This window comes from Piliocolobus tephrosceles, chromosome 14, assembly GCF_002776525.5.
Source record: "Piliocolobus tephrosceles isolate RC106 chromosome 14, ASM277652v3, whole genome shotgun sequence".
Lineage (NCBI taxonomy): Eukaryota > Metazoa > Chordata > Mammalia > Primates > Cercopithecidae > Piliocolobus > Piliocolobus tephrosceles.
Window position 1 is genome coordinate 63,359,154 of NC_045447.1, and position 23,001 is coordinate 63,382,154.

Sequence of the window (23,001 nt, forward strand, 5' to 3'; positions counted from 1 at the left end):
ACTTTCTAATCAGACCCCAGAAATTGCTCCAATAATAATCTCATCGCTAACAACTTTTAGAACTCTTAAAGTAATCATGGAAAGAGTTTCATAAAAACAATCCCTAAAGACGTGTGTTAAATGTTAATCTATTGGAAATTAAAATAGTAGTCTAGGATCCAGAGTTCCTAAAAGCTGACCATTTGATGCTTGTAATTTGGAATTCTAAAGGGAGTTGAGGCAAGAGACCTGAAGTTCTCGAAACAATTAGCCTTGTAATTTAAGGCTCACTTGGCTTTCTCCCAAAATAAAAGAATAAGCCTTCTTTTTTAACTTGTAAAATTACTTCAAATTAGCATTAAGATTTTTAAAATATCCATGGCAGGACTGAAAATTAGTGAAATAACAGGTTTCCATTTAGACCCTTTTCATACAGATTTTTAATTGTTTTATTCTACAAAGTAGGTGGTTTTGAAAAAATCATTCTACTTTACATACTTCTTACCTTAATGAATGGCTGTTAGCTTCACACTGCCATGCCTGAACAGCTAGATGGACTCCACTGGACCTCAGGACCTGAAATGAGCATATTCCTGTGGAAACCACCAAAGTCACTTGAATTTGACTTTTAAGGAAAGTTGTGTTTAAAAAAAGTTGTGGAAAACTAAGAACTATAAACTATCACTGAGAGCCAATTTTGTAGGATCAGTGAAAAGCACTTTTATACTCTTACATTAAGAAAAAAAGTATCTGAATATGTCCTTATTTCTGTGACCTTCACAGAAAATATTGGAAGTGAAGTCTGTAGAATTAAAGGTTTGCATTTATTTTAATTTATTTGAAGGTTTGAGGAGCAATTCCTGTTACTTAAAATAGAAATAAAAAATTGTTATTCACATTTCATGTGATAGATGTGTTCTTTTATAACTACCCCTCACACACCCCCAGCACTATTTTATACATTTGAAAACTGAATTTTATATAGGACATTACTTTGTTCTTTAAGTTAGCAGTATAGTTAAAAGTACATATTACTTTACATTTATTACCTATTTTGCATTATGTTTTATACTCATTTTACATTTATATTACATACATTAATGAAGCACAGAAATCCCAGCTGTTGTCCTTATGGCAATTCTGTTCCCACATAAATGAGTTTTCTTCATTCAGACTCAAGTGTCATTTTGGGGTCCTGTGGCTTAGCCACCATGTTCCTTTGGAAAACTGTAGATCTTATCAAAATGTTTATTGAAATTATATCCAGGCCTCAATTTCTCCTTTGTTTTATAGCCGTAAAATTGCCAGTTTAAGCTTCTGTTTCTAGCATTTTGAGGAAATCCAAGTAAATTATGTTCCATCAGTAACCTCATTCACCGTTTAATAAGCTTGTATTGTATGACTTTGTTTCCTTTTTTCTAATATCCTTATCTTGCAGTTAAAGCTTTTGCTTTTTCCAGATGAAATTCTCTATACTAAAAAGAGGTTAATTGACCCTTTGTTTGTTTTTCCTCCAGGCCTTTTACAAAAGAAAAATACTCGTTTCTTTATAGATGCTCTTCTTACAGTCTTACTGTGTGACTGTTCTCTGACCCCTTTCCAGGGTCTATACTACACCTTTTTCTATAGCTATAAGGCCATCAGTCTAGCATATTGATCACAAATCTAGTGATTTGTGCTACTATTGTGGATGATTTTCATAAAGTCTGTGTATTATGATTCAGTCTGTGTACCTTGCAATTAAGATTATTTTCCTTAACCATATTAGACTTCTATCCTGCTTTTCTACTAAAAGTGCATTGTAATCTCCCAAATAATACTTGACCTAGTAAGAAAAAAAATATGACAAGTTGACTCAGGATTCCTGCTTAGCTAGCAGCACCACCTTACCTTCTAAATTGCCTTAATTACCCACCTTCACTTAGTCTGTGAGGGAGTGCTGTCAAGGACAAAAGAAGGATTGAGAAAGGGCCATGGATGAAATGAAGAATCTGGTGGCCTGGTGGAATCATACATTTACCCTTCCAGTGAAAATAGAATAATGGCTTTTTATTCTGTTATATACACTTAACTGTGTTCATCCATCCAACAATATGATTACCCAACACTCTTGAGTGATTTTGTTTCAGGTATGGTTGCTGCTCAAAATCAAGGTCTTGAGATAAATAGGAACATAAGTGATCACAGGAAATGGTAGAGTCCATTTCCTCTTGTATGAGGAAGCCTCTCTAGGCTTCATAGAAAAAGAAAATAGAATATAAATCGAAACTGGAGAGAAAAGGTAGTCAGAGGAATTAATAAGAAAGAAGAAAGACGCTTGAACAGCGTTGAAAGTAAACATTCTGAGAAAATACAGCTTTACGGATGGAACCTCGCTTATCTCTCTGGCATCATCTTGGGTTCTTCTCTTGTTCATGTCCTAGCCGAATTGGCTTTGCCTGGAATACCCGACTCCCACCCCACTGAAATTATGTTCTCATGTCACATACCCAGTTTGTAATTTTGTGTTTTAATGTATTTTTTGTTTGTTTTTTCCTTTTCTTTTTTTCTTTTTGAGATGGGGCTCATTCTTTTGCGTAGGCTGGAGTGTAGTGGTACGATCTTGGCTCACTGCAGCCTCCACCTCCCAGGCTCAAGTGATCCTCCCATCTCAGCTTCCCAAGGATCTGAGAGTATAGGTGTGCACCACAGTGCCTGGCTAATTTTTGTATTTTTTGTAGACGGGCTCTCGTCATGTTGCTCAGGCTGATCTCAAACTCGAGCTCAAGTGACCCACCCTCCTCAGCCTCCCAAAGTGCTGGATTACAGGCATGAGCCACCATGCCCTGTAATTTTTAAAAGTCTGTTTCTTCACTAGTCTATTAACTTCAAGTGGGCCCAAATCATACCTGTTTTGTTCTTCACTAAATCTCTAAAACTTAGTATGGGACAGGAAATACACATTTAGTGACCAAATAGTAAAGTGCTAGTAATATGTGAAAGCCCTGTGAACCTCACTTTGGGCAGATCAGAGGGCCCATGTCAGAGTTAGTAGGCTGGAAAGTAAATCAATCTGTCGAAGGTCTTCTGACCCAGGCTAAGGATTTTGTGTGTGGGTGAGAGAGAAGTGGAGCATTTATGTGTTGAAGAGGCTGGGGGCATCATTGGAAATTTTGAACAGAGAAAAGACTTACTTGAAGCAGTATTTTGAGATGATTGACTTGGTTTTATTTAGCATATAGTAGGCCAGTGAGAATAGAGAGAGACCGAATCAGTTAGGAGCCCTTGTAGTAATGAAGTTATGAAGGACTAAAAGCCCGCTCTAAAATGGTATAAATTAGACTAGAAAGAAGAAATTGATCCAGGAAAAACCGCAATGGAAGAGTTTAAAGTGATTAAGGATGACGATGACCTAGGGAAAACAAGGGAAACTAGTCAGAGATAATTTTGAATGTTCTTGCTAGATAATGTTAAAGGAGACAACACCACCACCAAGATAGAAACTTTTATCTACAGTATGACCTCAACTGTATAAAGTTATGTATTGAAAAAAGTAGATATAGATACATCAACATATAGACAATCATTGCTTTGGGTGGTGGGATTATGGATAATTGTCTTTTTGTTTTCCTTTCTCTTGAATTTAGAACATTTTCTCAATGAGCACCTATGAGAACATGACACACAAAAAAGTCTGATTTCAAGTATTTTGGCCTAGTTTCCTGGTTCTACCTTTCACAGCAAAAGGAGTCAAGTGTGTGTTTGGAGTTGAGCTTGGGGAGAGCTAAATTGAAAGGTTAGGGATCATCTGCATAGTGTAGGAATAGTTGGATTCCTAGGGGCAAATTATCACAGGAGGGCAGCTGGAGAGGCAGTTTGTCTGGAAACCTGATGTTTCCTCTGAATCTCAGTTGATTTTGCCTCCAGATCTTCCAAACTGGAAAATCCCAATCATTTTGTAACTGCGCCTCATCTTCACTACAAGCATCTGTGTTTCCTCCTGCTTCTTAGCTTCTTAGCTTGGTCTTGATTCTATGCTTTCTTCTCCTTTCTCCTTAAATTGAGATTGTATTCTTCAAGTCACTGGCTTGCTTGTACTTAAAATAATTTTGAAAACTAAAGACTACCCTAACATTCTCATATGCTAAGTTACTTGCCAATATCTTAAAGCAGGTAAGTGGCAGAGCTGGGATTAGACTCTGGCCCTAGAGACTCTAAGCACCTTTTAAAAAGACAACAAGCACCTTTTAAAAACACTGGAAACATGAAATTGTTGCTTTCTGTCATTATTTTTTAACCTTAACCTGTTGTTTCCAATCCTTTTCCCCCAAATAACATTACCATAAATGTTCACTGGAAAGTCTTTCATTACTCAACTTAACATGCATGCCTACAATGAAAATTAATAAAATATCTGGAAATATAAATTTTATTTTAAAAATTGTTATCACAGTGATAAAATCCAAGCAATATAAATATTACAAATTTTAAAAATTTGTTAAACATAAAGTGGATTTTTGTTAGAAATGTGTGTCAGTGAAATAGATGGGACTATAAATTTTTTTCTTCTCAGATTAGTTCATGTATCCATGGATGAATAGTACTTATTACAAAAAGGAGAAAAGGCACACTACCAGTTCTATTCCCAGTTTTCATTTCTATAGATGTAACTGCTGAGACATTGGTTCACGTGAATACATGGGACTAGGAGGTTTGTTATCACATTGCCATTCATTTCTTAGAAGTCATTTCAAGTTACATGCCAAAAATTACACAGCACTTGATTGGTTTGCTAAAAGCAAAGAAATTGAAACCATCCTATGTATTACTCGGATATTGCTACAGTCATTTCTTTTTCAATTTATGGAAAAGGGCATTAAATTATATCAAATAATGATTCATAATTTTTTTTTGGCTAGATACAGGGTTTCGCTCTGTTGGCCAGGCTGGTCTGAAACTCCTGGCCTCAAGTGATCTGTCCTCCTAGGCCTCCCGAAGTACTGGGATTACAAGCATGAGCCACCAGGCCCTATACAATTAATTGTTAGTCTTCAGTTTAGAGGCATGTTGTTTATCCATGTATACACAGAAAAGATTCAGAAAATAAAAATACTGTATTAGTTTTTAATTCAAATAGCTTCTGCAATTTTTTTTAACAAAATGCTTTTATCTTACTGTTGCAGACTCAGCTATCTTAATTGAAGAAAATTTCCACCAGGTAGCCTAATTGGCACATCCAATGATCATGGTCAAATGGTCATATTTGACCAATAAGGCTGATAAATCTGACTTAATTTTTATTAGAAAAAGCTGAGTTCACATTTCAGTTCAAATAAATGCACTTTGAGAAAACTTATAAAAAAAACCATATCAATAAGTTATGGAATGCATCTTTTATGATACATTACTGAAACAGTCCAGAATAAAATGTGGTGCTAGTAAAATTTATTTATTCAGCTTATAATAGACATGATATTTCTCATTACTTAATTAGTAATTATGTACTATAATATATAACTTATTTATGAAATGAGAAGTATGTTAGAGTCATATCACTTTGATAAATATGGTTCCATGTGTATCACACAATTTAGTGTGGACTTTAGTAAAAAAATTAGGTAAGAGTAGTATATAAAAATATTTATCAATTTTGCTAGGTATCATGATCAGACTGTTTTTATATGCTTAATGAAAAAGGAATTTACATACTTGCTAAAAATTAAGTGCTTTGACATTTGGATTATAATTCTGTTATTTTTATTAGCAGTATGTAGAAGGTATTCAAAATCTTTTAAGATAAAAATGATGGTTAATGATAAATATGTTGATATTATTTGATTATGTAGGTTAAAACTACCTTACTAAATGATAAACATTGTTTCTGAAAGAAATTAGGTAAAATTTCTATGTATACCTTTTATTCAGTGTATTCTACAAATTTTGTAGGGACAGGAAGATACTCAAACTAAATTTAAAAGAGTAGGCATCCCTTAATTTGCTTAGGGGCTTTTCTTCCCATGTGATGACACCTCCTAGGGATGAATGAGAGTTGAGGATAGTTGAAAAGAATATCTTAGCTTTGGATATGTGGGGTTCGAGGAGGGAGACAGTTTTCACTGTTGGACACTCATGCTTTGCTCCCATGGGATGCTTTCTAAAGAGCAACACATTATTAAAATAGACAAGAATGTAAGAAGAGAGTTCATTATCATTGCCCATTTTATATGATGTCTGAATTCTGAACATTCCAGCATAGTCCTAAATCCTGTATCAGATCTAGCTACACTTTACTCATCTGTGTATAGTCAGGGAAATATGAGGCTTTATTAGTTGTTTTTTTGTTTGTTTGTTTTTTGAAACAGGGTCTTACTGTGTTGCTCAGGCTGGAGTGTAGTGGCTCAATCACGGCTCACTGCAGCTTTGACCTCCATGGGCTCAAGTGATCCTCCCATCTCAGCCTCCCGAGTAGCTGGGATGACAGGCATGTGCCACCGTGCTAAGCTAATTTTTGTATTTTTTTGTAGAGTTGGAGTTTCACCATGTTGCTCAGGCTGGTCTTGAACTCCTAGGCTCAAACAATCCACCTGCTTCAGCTTCCCAAAGTGCTGGAATTACAGGTGTGGGCCACCACAGCTGGCCTATTAATTCTCTTAATAATCAAATTGTGAATTATTTTAGCACTCAGAAGAGTTTTACACCCTGGGCAAGTGTACCATGTAGAATATAAGCCAGGGTATATACCTTTATTTTGTAAAGAAGGAAGGGTACAATTTTGAGAAGAGAAACAAGAATGGATAATCCTCACGTACAGTTCCGTATTTACTCTAAAACTAATCTACTTGGAGCCCCCGAATGGGCCTCCATTCTCAAGTAGATTAGTTTTAGAGTAAATACGGAACTGCAAGATCTGAAAATTGGGTCCCTGTGTTTGAATACCTCATGGAAGGCCATTTTATATCCCAAGCTTAAGCATACTGTACTGAGAAATCCACTGAATTAAGTCATGTCCCAGTGGAGTAATGCAAACATGCCCTGTTCTCTTCACTTGGCTCTAAGCTGTCCCTGGCCCTGTTTCTGTCTCTAATTTTTCTTTGTGGTATGTGAGTGGGGGCATATGTGTCATAATCATCTGGGGCAATTGTCAAAGGCTGTGATTTTTTATTTTTTATATATTTTTTTGAGGCGGAGTTTCGCTCTTGTTGCCCAGGCAGTTGTGCAATGGCGCAGTCTCAGCTCACTGCCACCTCCACCTCCTGGGTTCAAGAGAGTCTCCTATCTCAGACTCCTGAGTAGCTGGGATTACAGGTGCCCACCACCATGCCTGGCTAATTTTTATGTTTTTAGTAGAGATGTGGTTTCACTATATTGGCCAGACTAGTCACGAACTCCTTACTTCTTGGTGATCCCAAAGTGTCAGACCTCCCAAAGTGCTGGGCCTCCCAAAGTGCTGGGATTACAGGGATGAGCCACCATGCCCGGCCACAATTTTCAAAGTTAAAACAACCCTCTTCTGAACTTTTCTACGTTAATGGGTTATGACTTTGTGGCCAAGGTTCATCCAGTGCTTTCACCAGCCACTGTTCCTGCTGGACAGGTGTCATGTCTCCCATGTGACAACTATTGCTTAAATTAAACTACTGCACCCTTACCAGAATTTTACATCTAAAACTAAAAATAATTTTTATCTTTTAATCTTTTGCTGTTTAGAGATGGAGTCTCATTCTGTCTCCCAGGCTGGAGTATAGTGCAGGATCATAGCTCACTGCAGCCTGGAATTCCTGGGCTCAAGTGATCCTCCTGTCTCTGTTGCCTCAAGTAGCTGGGACTATAGGCTTGCACTACCACACTTGTCCTTGCCTGACTCATTAATTTTTTTTTTTTTTTTTTTTTTTGTGGACATGGTTTCCCTGTGTTGTCCAGGTGGATCTCCAATTCCTGTCTTCAAGTGATCCTCCCATCTCAGCCTCCCAAAGCACTGAGATTTCAGGCATGAACCACCACACCTACCCATTTTCCTCTTATAAAATGTTTAATACTTTCCTAATCCTATTAACAAGAAATAAAATTACAAGCTTTCCACAGCTCTTTGCCTTTACAAATAAAGCTCCTTACTTACGTAGGTCTGCTAATATGATCTTTTTGGACTAATTTCCAACTATTTTGCTGCAAATGTTACATTCTTTAGATAGTCAGGTCCCTAACACATACCCATTAATTCAGTGATTCTCAGAGTATCATCCTGGCCAGTAACATCAGCGTCTTCTGGAGACATGTTAGAAATGCAGACTCTTGATGCCCAGACCCAGTGAATCAGAAACTCTGGGGTTGGTGGCCCAGCAGTCTGTTTTAACAGGCCCTCCACTTGATTCTGATGCACACAATGAGTGAGAATCACTGCCTTAGTTCCATCTACCTACAGTACTCTCCTCCTTCTTTCTTGCCTGCTGACTTCCGAGTTAGGAGACTGCGTTCCCGGCAGCATTGCCCTCTCTTCTGTGTCCCACAGTACTTGGTCAAATCTTTTTTATAGCATTTATATTGCCTACGTCTGTCTGCTTTTGAAGGTAGAGGCCACAACATAAATTACTTTTGTAACTGCATACAGCACGTACTTCAGAGATAAGTTAATAGGTGCTGGTGAATAAATGAATGTATGCATGAATGAAGGAGGAGAGCATTTTAGGAGGAGCAGTGATCAATAAGGTCAGCTGCTATGGATAGATTGTGGAGAATAATGAAGGAAAAAAGCTGTTGGATTTCACAGAAAGGCAGGTGTTGGTGACCTTTGAAATGCTTGCTTCAGCAGAGTGATGGGCAAGTAGCCCAGATTGCTGGTAGTTAGGGACTTCCAACATGATGAGGACTTCCAGGTTTCATATTGACTATTTATTCAAACATGTAGTGAAAACAGAAATTTCTTGAGTGAATTTGCTGCGTGACCTTAGGCTAGTTACCTAACCTAATTGAGGCCATGATCTCAGAATAAGCGATAATAATAATACTGTGTTTGTATGCTTTTTAACTGAAGGATTAAAAGAGCTAATAGTGAGCCCCTAGAACAGGGATGTCCAATCTTTTGGCTTCCCTGGGCCACAGTGGAAGAAGAAGAATTGACTTGGGCCACACATAAAATACACTAACACACTGACGATAGCTGATAAGCTAAAAATAAATGGCAAAAAAATCTCATTTAAGAAAGTTTATGAATTTGTGTTGGGCCGCGTTCAAAGCCGTCCTCCGCCACATGTGGCCTGTGGGCCACAGTTTGGACAAAGTTGCTCTAGAATGATGCCTGATACATAGTTGTCACTTAAAGGGTTATTTTCTTTACACTCTTCCTCACCATTATTTTTCCTTATTAATGCTGCTGAAGGCATTCTTCACTCTTTGTAAATTCGTATAAGATGTGAAATTGTGTGTGTGTGTGTGTGTGTGTGTGTTTTGAAACAGAGTCTTGCTCTGTTGCCCAGGCTGGAGTGCAGAGGCACAATCTCGGCTCACAGCAAGCTCCACCTCTCCCGGGTTCATGCCATTCTCCTGCCTGAGCCTCTCAAGTAGCTGGGACTACAGGCAGCTGCCACGATGCTCGACTAATTTTTTGTATTTTTAGTAGAGACAGGGTTTCACCATGTTAGCCAGAATGGTCTCGATCTCCTGACCTCGTGATCTGCCTGCCTCGGCCTCCCAGAGTGCTGGGATTACAGGTGTGAGCCACCGTGCCCGGCTGTTAAATTGTTTAGAATACTCTTCATTCCATTCATTGCAGAAAGTGTGAATTGCATTCAGCCTGGAACTAACATACTTTTAGTTGAACACTGACTACTACTTTGAAATTACTTTTTTTTGTTTTTTGAGACAGAGTCTCACTCTGTCACCCAGGCTGGAGTGCAGTGGCACAATCTCAGCTCACTGCAACCTCTGCCTCCCGAGTTCAAGCCATTCTCTTGCCTCAGCCTCCCAAGTTGCTGGGACTACAGGTGCACGCTACCATGCCTGGCCAATTTTTGTATTTTTAGTAGAGACGGGGTTTCGCCATATTGGCCAGGTTGGTCTCCAACTCCTGAACTTGTGATCCGCCCAACTCGGCCTCCCAAAGTCCTGGGATTACAGGCGTGAGCCACCACACCTGACCTTGAAGTTACTTTTTAATCAGCTAGAAAAGTACCTCAAAGGGTAGTTGTAATAGAACTCTTTTAGTTCCAACTTACAGAATGTGACTTCAAGTAGACAGTGAGAAAAAGGTAGAGGGGAAAGGGAGAGGTAGTGGAGGGACAAGGAGAGAACAGATTTTGTTCGCTCATGTAACAGAAAATTCCAGGGACAGTACCAACCTCAAAGCACTGCCAAATCTTCTGAATCAAACAATGTTATCAGTACTAGATATTTGTCAGATCCTCTTGCAGCCTAGCTCTTCTCCATATGATTTGCGTTCTGAAGCATATTCATTAGCTACAAATTTAGAGGAAAGAGAAGAAATTCCCAGTAGTTCTAAGTAAATTCCTGGATTCAACCTCACTGTCAAGACTTAGGTCACTTACCTATTCTTGAACCAGTTGTTATGGTCAGGGTGCTGGAGCAGACTGGTTTTCTAGGCCTGGCTAAGGGATATTCAGTCTATGAAATACTGGTATTGGCTGGGTATGGTGGCTTATGCCTGTAATCCCACCACTTTGGGAGGCTGAGGCAGGTGGATCACTTGAGCCCAGAAGTTCGAGACCAGGCTGAACAACATGGGGGAACCCCATCTCTACAAAAAAAAAATACAGAAAAATTATCTGGGTATGGTGGCATGCACCTCTAGTCCTAGCTACTTGGGAGACTGAGTCCCTGGAGGTGGAGGCTGTGGGGAGCTGTGATCATGCCACTGCACTCCAGTCTGGGTCATAGAGTTAGAACCTGTCTCAAAAAAAGAAAAGAAAAGAAAGAAAGACTGGTGTTGAGTGTAAGGGACAAGTTCCCAAAAGGAAATGTAGCTTCTATTACCAGAATGAAGTGGAGTGGACACAAATCAGGCAAAAAAAACTGATATCAACTCACTATAAAGAAAAGGGCTTTTCAAACTGTACTTCCAAGGTTCGGCCCACTGAGATACTTAAGCAAGTTGAGAAAAAAGGAGTAATACATGATTGGACATTCTGTAATCTGTGATTATTCCAGCTTCACCTAGAATAGCTTCACTTTTATATATTTTGTATGTGCAACTTCTGGTTATATTTGAATCTTTTTTTTTTTTCTGTGATGGAGTCTCACTCTGTTGCCCAGGCTGGAGTGCAGTGACGCGATCTCGGCTCACTGCAACCTCTGCCTCCTGGGTTCATGTGATTGTCTTGCCTCAGCCTTCCAAGTAGCTGGGACAACAGGCATGTGCCACCACGCCGGGCTAATTTTTGTATTTTTAGTAGAGATGGGGTTTCCCCATGTTGGCCAGGCTGGTCTCAAACTCCTGACCTTGGGTGATCCACCTACCTCAACTTCCCAAAGTGCTGGATTACAGGCGTGAGCCACGGTGCGTGGCCTGAAAATGAATCTTGACAATACCATTGGTATAGGACAAATTAGCAATTGGTTAGGCCCATAAAATTAATTCAAGTAGGTGCATCTTTTCCCACTCCATCCTGATGAACAAATTCTTAACCTATATTTTCTACAGTGCCATTGGCCTAACTCATATTCCTAACCCTGCAAGATCCAGACCTGACTCCTCCACAGTTAGATATATGAAGATCATGAAATTAGGCAGCAGTCCAGTTCTTACCTTACAGATTTTATGACAATTAAAAAATCATCACGTATCATAGTTCCAGGGGTACTTCCCCAAAAATTGTCACAACTTGGTGACTCAATATGATCTAGTAATTGTAAAGCAGAAAATTTTGATATATTCAAGAAATTTGGCAGATCATAATCTTTGATGATATGTTTATGCTGAAATTTGCAAGCTAGGCAGTTTAATTTTTTCTGAGACGGAGTCTTACTCTGTCGCCAGGCTGGAGTGCAGTGGCGTGATCTTGGCTCATTGCAACCTCCGCCTCCCGGCTTCAAGCGATTCTCCTGCCTCAGCCTCCCAAGTAGCTGGGACTACCGGTGTGTGCCACCACACCCAGCTAATTTTTGTATTTTTAGTAGAAACGAGGTTTCACCATATTGGCCAGGATGGTCTCGATCTCTTGACCTTGTGATCCACCCATCTTGGCCTCCCAAAGTGCTGGGATTATGGGTGTGACCCACCATGCCCGGCCTAGTTTAGTATTTTTTAAGTCTTCATCTACGGCTCATCTCCTAGGTAACTGCTTCCTAAACCACACTCTTAGAGCTTTTTTGTGATCTACTGTTGACTTCCATTAAATATCTGATCCACCTTTTCATCATCATCAGGGACCAAACAAAGCTGGTGAGGTGTCTGTTTGTGTAAATAAAGTTTGTTTGTTTGTTGGTTTGTTTTTGGAGACAGGGTCTTACTCTTCTACCCAGGCTGAAGTACAGTGGCACAATCATTGCTCCACTGCAGCCTTGACCCCCAGGGCCCAAGCAATCCTCCCATCTCAGCCTCCCAAGTAGCTGAGACTACCGGTATGCCTGGCTAATTTTTTATTTTTTTGTAGAGACAGGGTTTCACTGTGTTGCCTAAGCTGATCTCAAACTCTTGGGCTCAGGTAATTCTCCTGCCTTGGCCTCCCAAAGTGCTGAGATGACAGGTGTGAGCCACTGCACCTGGCCTAAATAAAGTTTTATTGGAACACTGACACACCTAATAGTTTAAGTCTTATCTATGTATGGCTGTTTTCTTGCTATAACAGCAGAGGTGAATAGGTGTGAAAGACAACGCATAACCCATAAACCTAAAATATTTACCATCTGGCCATTACAGAATAAGTTGTCGACCTTTGCTGTATATTTATGTGGTTTATAACAGTTTTTCTACTTTTTTCTCTTTTTTTTGAGACACGTCTCACTTCTGTTGCCCAGGCTGGAGTGCAGTGATATAATCATGGTTCACTGCAACCTGGATCGCCCCTGGGCTCAGGGGATCTTCCTACCCCAACCTCCCGAGTATCTGGTACCACAGGTGTATGCCACCATGCCCAGCTAATTTTTCCGTTTTTTGTAGAGGTGGAGGTTTCACCCAGGCTGGTCTTGAACTCTTGGCTTAGGCAATCTGCTGTCTCGCCTCCCAAAGTGCTGGAATTACAGGTGTGAGCCGCCTTGCCCAGCTGTATTCTTCCTTACTGACATACGGTATACTTATGAAGAAGAATCAACTAGTGTCCTTATAATATCCTCAATCTCAGGTGTTCTCGAAAGCATATCTAGGGAAATATTTTTGTTCTATCTGTGCTCTTTTAATTCTCTGATGATTCTTTCTTTTCTTCTGTACCCTTAACAGTTTAGTCCTCTTCATCTTTAAAACAACCAACTTTGGCACTCAGGGAGGCTGAGGCAGGCAGATCACAAGGTCAGGAGATCAAGACCATTCTGGCTAACACGGGGAAACCCCGTCTCTACTAAAAATACAAAAGAAAAAAAAAAATTAGCCAGGCGTGATGGCGGCCCCCTGTAGTCCCAGCTAGTCGGGAGGCTGAGGCAGGAGAATGGCATGAAACCTGGAGGCGGAGCTTGCAGTGAGCTGAGATTGTGCCACTGTACTCCAGCCTGGGTGACAGAGCAAGGCTCCGTCTTAAAAAATAAATAAAAAATAAAATAACCAACCTTTTTTAATGAGTGGGAGGGAGAGGGATTATGGTTTTTTTCACCTACAGTTTGAACGCATTTGCACACACACCTGCATGTACTTAATGCAGAGATGCAAGGTGCCAAGTACACATACAAAAATCAGGATTTTGTGTCGTTTTATTTCCTTTCTGCTGACTCCTGTCGGTTTCATATTTGCTGTTGTCATAGAAGTCTGTTTTGTAAAGAACTGTCTGATATGGTTGAGGAGAGCTGATGAAGGGAAATGGAGGAGGTGCAGATCCCCCCTGATCTGGTCACTGGATTCTGTAAGCAGAGCAGCCACTCATCAGGAGGCTGAGTAGTTAAGCTGTACTTGAAGAAGAACAGGGATAGTAATACCCCATTTCTGCCTTTTTGCAGTCTAAATGCTCTGTGGAGTGAGAGAAAACTTCAGTCCCTAGGCTTGTGAATCCCTTATCTTTCCCAAATGTTAAATTAATTTTTAAGGCTATTTATTCAAAGTCGACTTAACCACTAGAATAGGGAAGATCAGACAAATCAGCTGCAAGAAATGAAGTATGAGAAAACCCGAACTCTCTGACAAAGTATTCCTGGGAGTAAATGTGTTGAATGAAGCCAGCGGGTAAATGATAAGGGCCTTTACACTGTGGATGTAAGAAAGCAATTTATCAAGAGTACATGAACTCTCTAGTGACCACAAGTCAGGAGGAAATGAGAGTGGAGGAGGAGCCCTGAAAAAATACATGTGAAATACTAAAAAATCTGTGTGCATGCACTTTTAAATTCCTCCATTATTATGCAGTAATATTGGTGTAGTAAAATAGGAGTTGCTGAGAATGCACATGCAGTGTAGCCCATACCGTTAGGGATGAGGTGTTAGGAAAAGCAGCTGAGAAAGGCCACACAGTAGTTTAGAATTTGCAGAAGCCTTAGGTACATAACTTAAGTGTACTTATGACTTGAGCCTAGATGTTGGCTGATACCCATTTGCCTGACTCATGAGGTTAGATGACCATCCTTCAGGCTCATGTGTTCATCTTGTTTAAATCCTCAATGGGCATATGCATATAATTCTGACAGTTCTGAATGCCTTTTGTGTTCTCTTAAGGAGTTTAGAGTGCCTCTCACTCATTATCTCACTAATCTTTGCAGCAGCTCTTTAAGCCCTACAGATAAGACAGTGTTATTGTTTGAGAAACTGAGGCAAAATGTAATTATATTATCAGCAATAGGGTGTGCAGTAACTCAGATATGGATGGGGACTAGAATTTATGACCTTATTTTGGCATTTAGTTCTACAGAAGAGATAGCGTTTTCTTAAATTTGAGGAGAAAAAGCACCCAATTGTTGAAATTTCCATTGTATTGAAAGTGTTGACTCTGAGAATGGTCATCCTCAGCTTTTTCTACTGAGATAACACAGCTAAGATACACCAGAAATTCCCACATATTGTCTTGTCATTTGTTTCCATTTTCATCTGTACCCTTAGAGCTATTAACAAAGTGACTTGTTATTTCTTTCTTTTTAAAATTATGACTTTAATTTTCTTCCCTTTTTCTCCTGAATAAGTTTCAGAAAACATGCCAGTGAACACAAAAGCTATCTAACAGGTGACTAACGAGAGAAATTGGGAGAACTAGGTTTTTGGATAACCCACTATAGCTAATATGACTTGACTTAAATTACTAACCCTCCACACAGATGTCAGCTTTCCTTATTTCCTCCAAATTAGGTCTTTTACCCCTATCATCTAAAGAACACTCTCTTCCTCCTCAAACCATTTAGGTATTATAACAGGTGAATGTTATTCAGAAAAGTGATATTAATTGAGCCTCCCCGTATGGCATGAGTTAGGAATTGTTTTGTTTTGTTTTTGGTAGGGGGTGGGGGACACTATCGTAACTTGAGTTGAACCACAGTTCACTTAACAAATAATGAGGTTTTTAGCACCAGCCACGGTCATTTATAAACATCTTCAGTGGCTTCTTATCTTAAAGTTGAATGTGTTTTTGTATTTGTTGTTGCCTGCAATTTATAAACACATCCAATTTAAAAAATAAGAAAGAAAAGGGGTAAAACAGAAAGGAGATGTCAGAGAACGATTTTCTTTGCAGGATTTTGCTTAAACACATATGGCGAACATTCATGTGTAGAAATGGAGCCCTGGTAACTTCCAGCGATATTTCTAACTCCTGTTCTCTTTTTATCTCTTTATTCCCAACACCCCGATCTCTGGAACTTTGGTGGGACCACCACAGCCTTGGATAAACTCAGCACGCAACACCTGTACCACCCCACCCAAGTGGAGATTGTGCAGTCCAACGTCGTGTTTGACATCAGCAGCCTGATGCTGTATGGAACACAAGCGGTGCCTGTGCGGCTAAAGATCCTGCTGGACCGTCTCTTCAGCGTCCTGAAGCAAGAGGAGGTGCTGCACATACTGCACGGCCTTGGCTGGACTCTGCGGGACTATGTCCGAGGATACATCCTTCAGGTAGGGGGAGGACTTGAACGCCGCCGGTGTCCGGGGCCGGCTCTGGGTGGGGAAGGGTGAGAGCCCTTGGCAAACCTCACAGGAAGGGCTGCACACCCTCCTCTGGTTAAAGTGGTCATTTCAGCAGGCTTGTCCAGGAAGGGGAAAGAAGGAGAGAGACAAAGCAGGCCACCATCGGACCTCAGGGTGTATTAGAAGGAAAACATGGCCTCTTGATTCGTGTTACCTTTGTTTGCACCTTTTTGAATTCAACTCTTTCTCTACAACATGGGTTTTCTGCTTCTCCAACAAGTCTTATTATAGCCCTGTTAAAAAGGAGGGCCCTTTGAGGCGGGTGATGGGTGTGTGAAAATCTGAGATTACCCTGCACTTGGGTTTATTAGGGCTTTTTCTCATACTCAGTTTGCAGGTATGGTGTTTTTCTTGGTAGTCTTTGTAACTAAAGGCACACATTTTACTATTTATTGTTTTTTCAGCCAAATCAAAGGTAGAACTATAATCCATATAAACTTATATAACCAGTAAATCCTCACATCATAGCCTTCAGATTTCTGCATTCTGAAACATACAGACATGGTTTTAGATTGGGTCTTTGCAGAACCTGTTCTTCCAGCCTTGAGTGTCCCTTTGTATCAATGGCACTTCTGACCTGGTTAAGGGCTTTAAGAGTTTTCTGGGAGGCCCACAGCCTTCACGCACCACCATCTCCCATCCCTCCCTTTCTTCATCTCATTTTTGCAATGTGTCATGTGTCATTTGCATTGTATACTTTGCCTCTGAAATGTGTTTATGGCTATCTGTCTTCCTACAACCCTTGAGGGGTCAGTGTTGAGAGCAGCATTTTGGGAGACCCCAGGATCCAAAGAGGCAACACTGGATGATGAAGAAATACCCCTCCCGTCGAAGGAGATCTCAATTGGAGAAGGTAGAATCTGAAGCAATTTTTCAAATTTCCCATGAGGATAATACCAGGAGACATGACTCCTTCAAAAACAATTGGTTTTGGCTGTGCCAGCTTTGTGTAGTGCTAGAGATATCTCCACTGTTTATTCCCTGAGCTACTGTGTGTTACATGAAGGGCAGTGGCTGCCAGCTTGGCATGTGAGGGGTGGGGAGTCTCAGTCTACCTCTCTCTTTAACCTGGCGTCAGTACACACAGATTCTTGTCATTTTCCTGTGTGGTACCTCCAGCTGTTAGCTGTGATAGGAGAGCAGTGGAAGGATAGAGAGTAGAAGTAGGGAAAGGTAAGGGAGGTGGAATAACCTGTCTGCTCTCAGAATAGGATGGCATCTTAATTTAGTGTGACTCTCAACTGGGAAGACACAGAAAATTTGGCCCTCAAAAGATGAGATGATGGTGATAATACTAGCAATTGTATATTATATTTTCAGTTTATAGAGCATGTTTACAAGCATCTCATTTGACTGAAGATGGGGACATTTCAGTGGGTTAAAGTAGGAAGGTAAGTTTTGGACGGTCAGGGAACATGAGGGGGAACAAGGTCTAGGAGGAAGGGGCCAGGAAAAATAAGGAACTGGTTTCACAATCCCTGCATATACTGGCCCCAAGATGTATACAGTGCTACATCTTTCTACAATCATTTCCACAACATGATTATTCATATCTGTTTTGAATGGATTTTACCCTGCACAAAGAGAAAAACCTCTTACAGTTGTTTGTATGGAACTGTTTGCTTGGCTAACAGTCCTTTCTTTATTCCAAACCAACAAGTGTTTTGCCCCAATCTGGTACCTTCTTTATTACCTCCCCTATGTTCCTTATACTTCTGTCATTAATATTATATTTCAGTTTCATATGTATTTGTTGCCGAAGATATTTACACCTGTATACCTATGCAGAGACACAAGCATATACATTGTATCTTTCTGTCCAAATAGGTATGTGTGGGGCTATGCTGATTTGCCATTTTAACAAAGTTCGGGTGGCACTTTGATAGCAGTAAATATAAAGCCTGATAATGTTTTTGTGTTATGGTCCTATTGTCCTGCCTTGGCCAGTGCCTGTTTTTTATTTTACTTGAAATAATTATTTGGATGTTAGTTTTTCCCCAACTTGTGAACATATCTCTAATGCAAGTATAAATAATGTAAATGTACTCTGTATTTCTTTTTATATGAGGGCCCAGTATTTAGCAGGGGTGTCAAATCTTTTGGCTTCCTGGGCCACACTGGAAGAAGAATTGTTTTGGGCCACACATAAAATACACTAACACTAACAACAGCTGATGAGCTAAAAAAAAAAAAAAAAAAAAAAGTCTCATAATGTTTTAAGAAGGTTTACAAATTTGTTTTGGCCACATTTAGAGCCTTCCTGAGCCACATGCAGCCCGTGGGCTGTGGATTGGACAAGCTTGATTTAAAGATACAAAATTGTAAGAGAAATTAAGTTTGAGAGGAAAATTCAGTAAAACCAGGAACTAAAATTTATAAATCCCTTATTTTAGGGTGAAATATTGCATATAGAGAACATTTTCATTTATTGTAATACTTCAATTATAATTAATTTGTATTATTTTAATATAGATTTTGACAGTTTCAAATTTAATATAATGTTTCTCCAATCAGAGTCTAAAATTGACATTTTGAGAAAACTATAGATGATTTTTACATTAGAGGAGTTCTAGGTTTAGTTTCTGTCTTGTTTTATTGGTAGAATTGATATAATATAGATTTTATTTAAATGATGGTTTTTGTTATTCAGCATTTATAATCTACTTGTTCTTTGTTAAAACAGTTCTCGGTTTGGAAAAAAAGCAAATGGTTCCAGAACACCAAAACTGTTATCACTTATGTAGTGAGAAAATGCTTGTTTTGTTAAGAAAAAAAGGGAGAGACTGTAAAAGTAAACCCTTTTCTTCTAAAGTAATTTTGATAATTGGCCAATATTTTAAAGATTGTATGTGGTAATGATAAGGTGTGCACAAGTTACTTTAAATATAATTGTATATGGCATTTTTGTAAAAGTAGGCTGTAAAATGTGTGTCTGAAGGCTGTAGAACCCCATAATGCACTATTAGTGTACAAGTCATTTTATCTGGCTAAAACTCAATTGTCTTGTAGCCCTCAAGGCATCAATTTTAGCATTATTGCTCTCAACAACAGTATATTGAATATTATGTCAGTTAAAGGAGAATAATTATCAAGGCAGGTTAGGGTGGCTGTTAGTCTTACCACATATTGACTTGGTTAGCAGTTGGCTATAGATTGTGTTCCTGGGCAAATGAAGATGTACAGTAAGTTGAACTAGTCAAGCCAGGGTATTAATTTAACTCTCTGTGGGACCAAGCCTTCATCCTTTATGTGTACACAGCTACTCCTGCCTTCTGAGATACCTTTGAATGTGGAAGAATGACAGTTGTCTGATCTGATTTTGAATTTTTGGATGTAGGGGGAAGGGGGGAGCAGAACTTTCGAAACTGTGTGGTTTATGAAGAGGTTATTATTAGAAAAAAGGAGATGATAGTGATGCTACAGATACATTTAAAAGGCTGGCACATTGACCAATGATCCTGTACTGTTTTTATAAAATTAATTTTCAGCTATGTGAGTATCTGTATAATTCACAAGGTAGTCAGTTGAGTATAAAATGCATTACATAACTTGGACTACAACTACTTAAGAAGTCAGGTAATATATAAAGAACTCAATGTTCTCCTGTGTACTTACTAAAGTATTTATTCAGAAAGTACAGAAAAGGTAAGTTAGCTCTTAAGCATTTTCCAGAAAACAACAAAAATGGGAATATGCAATTAGATGCTAAAATCTAAATACAAGGGAGAATATGATTTTTTTTCTACTACTAAAGAATAATTCTGGCCAGGGGTGGTGGGGTCATGCCTGAAATCCCAGCACTTTTGGAGGCCAAGGCAGGCGGATCATTTGAGGTCAGGAGTTTGAGACCAGCCTGGCTAATATGGTGAAACCCTGTCTCTACTAAAACACAAAAATTAGCCGGGTATGGTGGCACGTGCCTGTTAACCCAGCTACTTGGGAAGCTGAGGCAGGAGAATTGCTTGAACCTGGGAAGCAGAGGTTGCAGTGAGCCAAGATTGTACCTTTGCACTCCAGCCTGGGCATTGCGGCGAGACTCCATCTCAAAAAAAAAAAAAAAAAAAAAAAGAAGAAGAAGAATTCTTAGTTCAGGTCTGTATCTCATGATACATTTATTGACCATGAATAGAAGCAGTCGCCCCCTCTTTTGTCCTTTCCCCATTTTCCCCTCTGTCCTTGACCTAGGAAATAAGAATATAGGTGATTATCGTTGTTGAATTTAGTCATTTAAAAATCAAGTTTTCACAGTCTCTTTCAGTTTGAACGTATAACTGACTTGCCTGGGCTCGTCCACCAGCCTGTCTGTGGAAATCTCCTCATTTGCAGGTGGGTCCTGCCAGAATTCAGAGAAGCAGTTGAGACACTCTGAATATTTAGCTGTGGTGTCAGCAGCCTTATAAGAAAAGCAGTAGTGATGACCCTCTCAACTCTCCTGTGTCTTACCAGCACAATTAGGACATTAGAAGAGCATTTCTCAAAGACAAATGGGGCCATTGTCTTTGAGAGGTCCAGCTTTAGATTTGGGAGTAACTACATAGTAGTTTCTTCTCTTAAGCTTCATGATACACATTAGTATAACACAGGCTCTGAGGAGGTCTAGAGTACGAGCCTATGAGAGTAGGGAAGTAGCTGTCTCCAACCCTTCCCACTTCATGAACTCTTCCCTTCAAGCTCATTGGAAGTACTTAGTTCCTGAACACACTCAGCTCTTCTCCCACATGAGCTATTTGCGTGTAAGGTTTCTTCTGCCTGGAATACCCTACTCATGTCTCTGCATGGGTAATTTCTTCTCTTTTAGGCATCAGCCAAAGTCTCACTTTCTTACAGAGGACAGTCTTAGCCAATGTAGGTCTTTTCTAGTGTAGTTCTACCTTAGGACTCTGTTTCCTTCAAACTCCTATCACAATTTAAAATCAGTCAATTAAGTCAACTGTTGAAATGTTTATTTTTCTGGCCTCCTCACTAGGGAATGCCACAGATGCAGAGCACTCAATAAGTATATGTTAAATGAATGGCTAAGGAAACCTTTTAGCTTGGTATAGCTTGATGTTTCACCATGCAACTCAAGGAATAGCCAGTAACTTCAGTTTGTCAAAAGGCCCTTCGTTTTTCTCCAGACTTCCTAAGGACTGACTGCTATAGCAGCAGCTGGGCTGTTGAGGGCAATAAGAAGAAAAGTAAAGGCTCCCATGCCTTCTAGCTGCTGGTCTGTGTAGAGTAAGTGTTTTATGGTATCCATGTGGTAGAAAACATCAATATTAAGCAAACTCTTGTATTTAAACAGCTCTTTGCAGAGCAAGTTCATGTAAGTTACCTCTTTTCCTCCTCTTACACCATCCTCTTATAGATGTTGTCAATGAATTAACATTTGGTATAGTTGAGGCTCAAATAAGTGACTTTCCCCTGATCACAGAAGTGTTAATTGTCACAGTTGATACACTGTAAGCTTCCTGAAGATAACACATGCCTCTTATTCATCACTATAACTCGCTTCCCAGCACCAACACCCAGGCTAATACTTAATAGGGTGTATTAAATATTGGAAGGAGGACATTTTGAAGTTTGACTTGAATTCAGGTCTTTGACCCTATGGGTAATATTTGGATGTTTGTTTTTTGTTTATAAGGCTACCAGCCTGTCTTTCCAGAAGGTAATATGTGAGAATCTGTAGACACAGAGTGGCATGATTTTGGGGAATAGAGGAGGCCTGAGAGTCTGGAACTGACAGACTAACTTAATATCTCTTATATTCAGGGGCACACCACATGTCTGACCTTAGGCAAAATTGGGCGAAATGGGTTCCTCTTTTGAGTTCCTTTTCCTGCCTATTTCCTGCTACTCCATTTCATTGTCTTTACTCCTATTTGCTCTCATTTCTGTGACTCAAACCAGATCTAATATTTATCCCTAACACTTTGTTGTAAATTCTGGTCTTTGACTTGCCTTTCCAGGGATACATACCTTTTGTAGTTGAGCATAAAAACAAAGGTTTTCTACCTAGTTAGTAAGATTTCAGCTATACCATGTGCAGGGAGTGGAAGAGAGATGAAGTCATCTTTCCAGCGTTTATAAAAGCATTTCAAGTTGGATGGCAAAAGGGCTCTGGATATTGAGACAAGATTGAGTTAAATATGGAAAACTTGCCATTCTTAGTCATAGTTTCTAAATCTTTAAAATTCAGGTAACTCCCCATACCTCTCTAAAATTAAGATAACCCTCCTATCTCTAACTTTGAGTGGCTAAAAAGATGAAATAATATAGATGAAATGTATATTGTGAATTCCTTCTCAATAAATTTGCATTTTTTTCACTTATATCTATGTGTAACGTTAACTCTGACTAATTATTAGCAGAGAAATACCAGTTGCTAAACATGTTTCCCTACAGATGCCAAATGCTTAAAAAAAGAGAGGGAATGCGTTTTAGGTGTTAGTCAGTATCAATAAGATAAATTGCAGTTGTTTTAGTAAGTACATCGTGAAAAACTACTAGTGGCATAACACAGCAGAAGTTTCTCTTTTCTCTGCAAGCCTAGTCTAGTGGTGAATGCTTTCCTTCCATAGGTGATTTGACAAGAGGTAAGTTAGGGCCATTGCTATTTTTATGGCTCTGCCATTTTCTGGGATCGTAGATTCCTCATCTGGGTGGCAACCCTGAGAGAAGGTGAAGGTTCTCTGTGGGATATTTTCATGGATGAGGCTCAGAAGTGTAGAGAGGTGCTGCTTCTCACATCACTGACCAGAACTTATATGTAAATGGGTCCATGTGACTGAGAGGAGGAGCCA

At 39.5% G+C, this 23,001-nt stretch overlaps 1 protein-coding gene across 3 annotated transcripts in view; it reads left to right on the forward strand.

The window, feature by feature from the left end:
• Positions 1-23,001, forward strand: part of BNC2 (basonuclin 2) — a 457,144-nt gene that overhangs the window by 304,121 nt on the left and 130,022 nt on the right. For all 3 annotated transcript variants that reach the window (XM_023197170.2, XM_023197169.2, XM_023197172.2), the window contains one exon: positions 15,909-16,144. In XM_023197170.2, the coding sequence (XP_023052938.1) occupies positions 15,909-16,144 (236 nt within the window). The remainder of the gene's footprint in view (positions 1-15,908; positions 16,145-23,001) is intronic.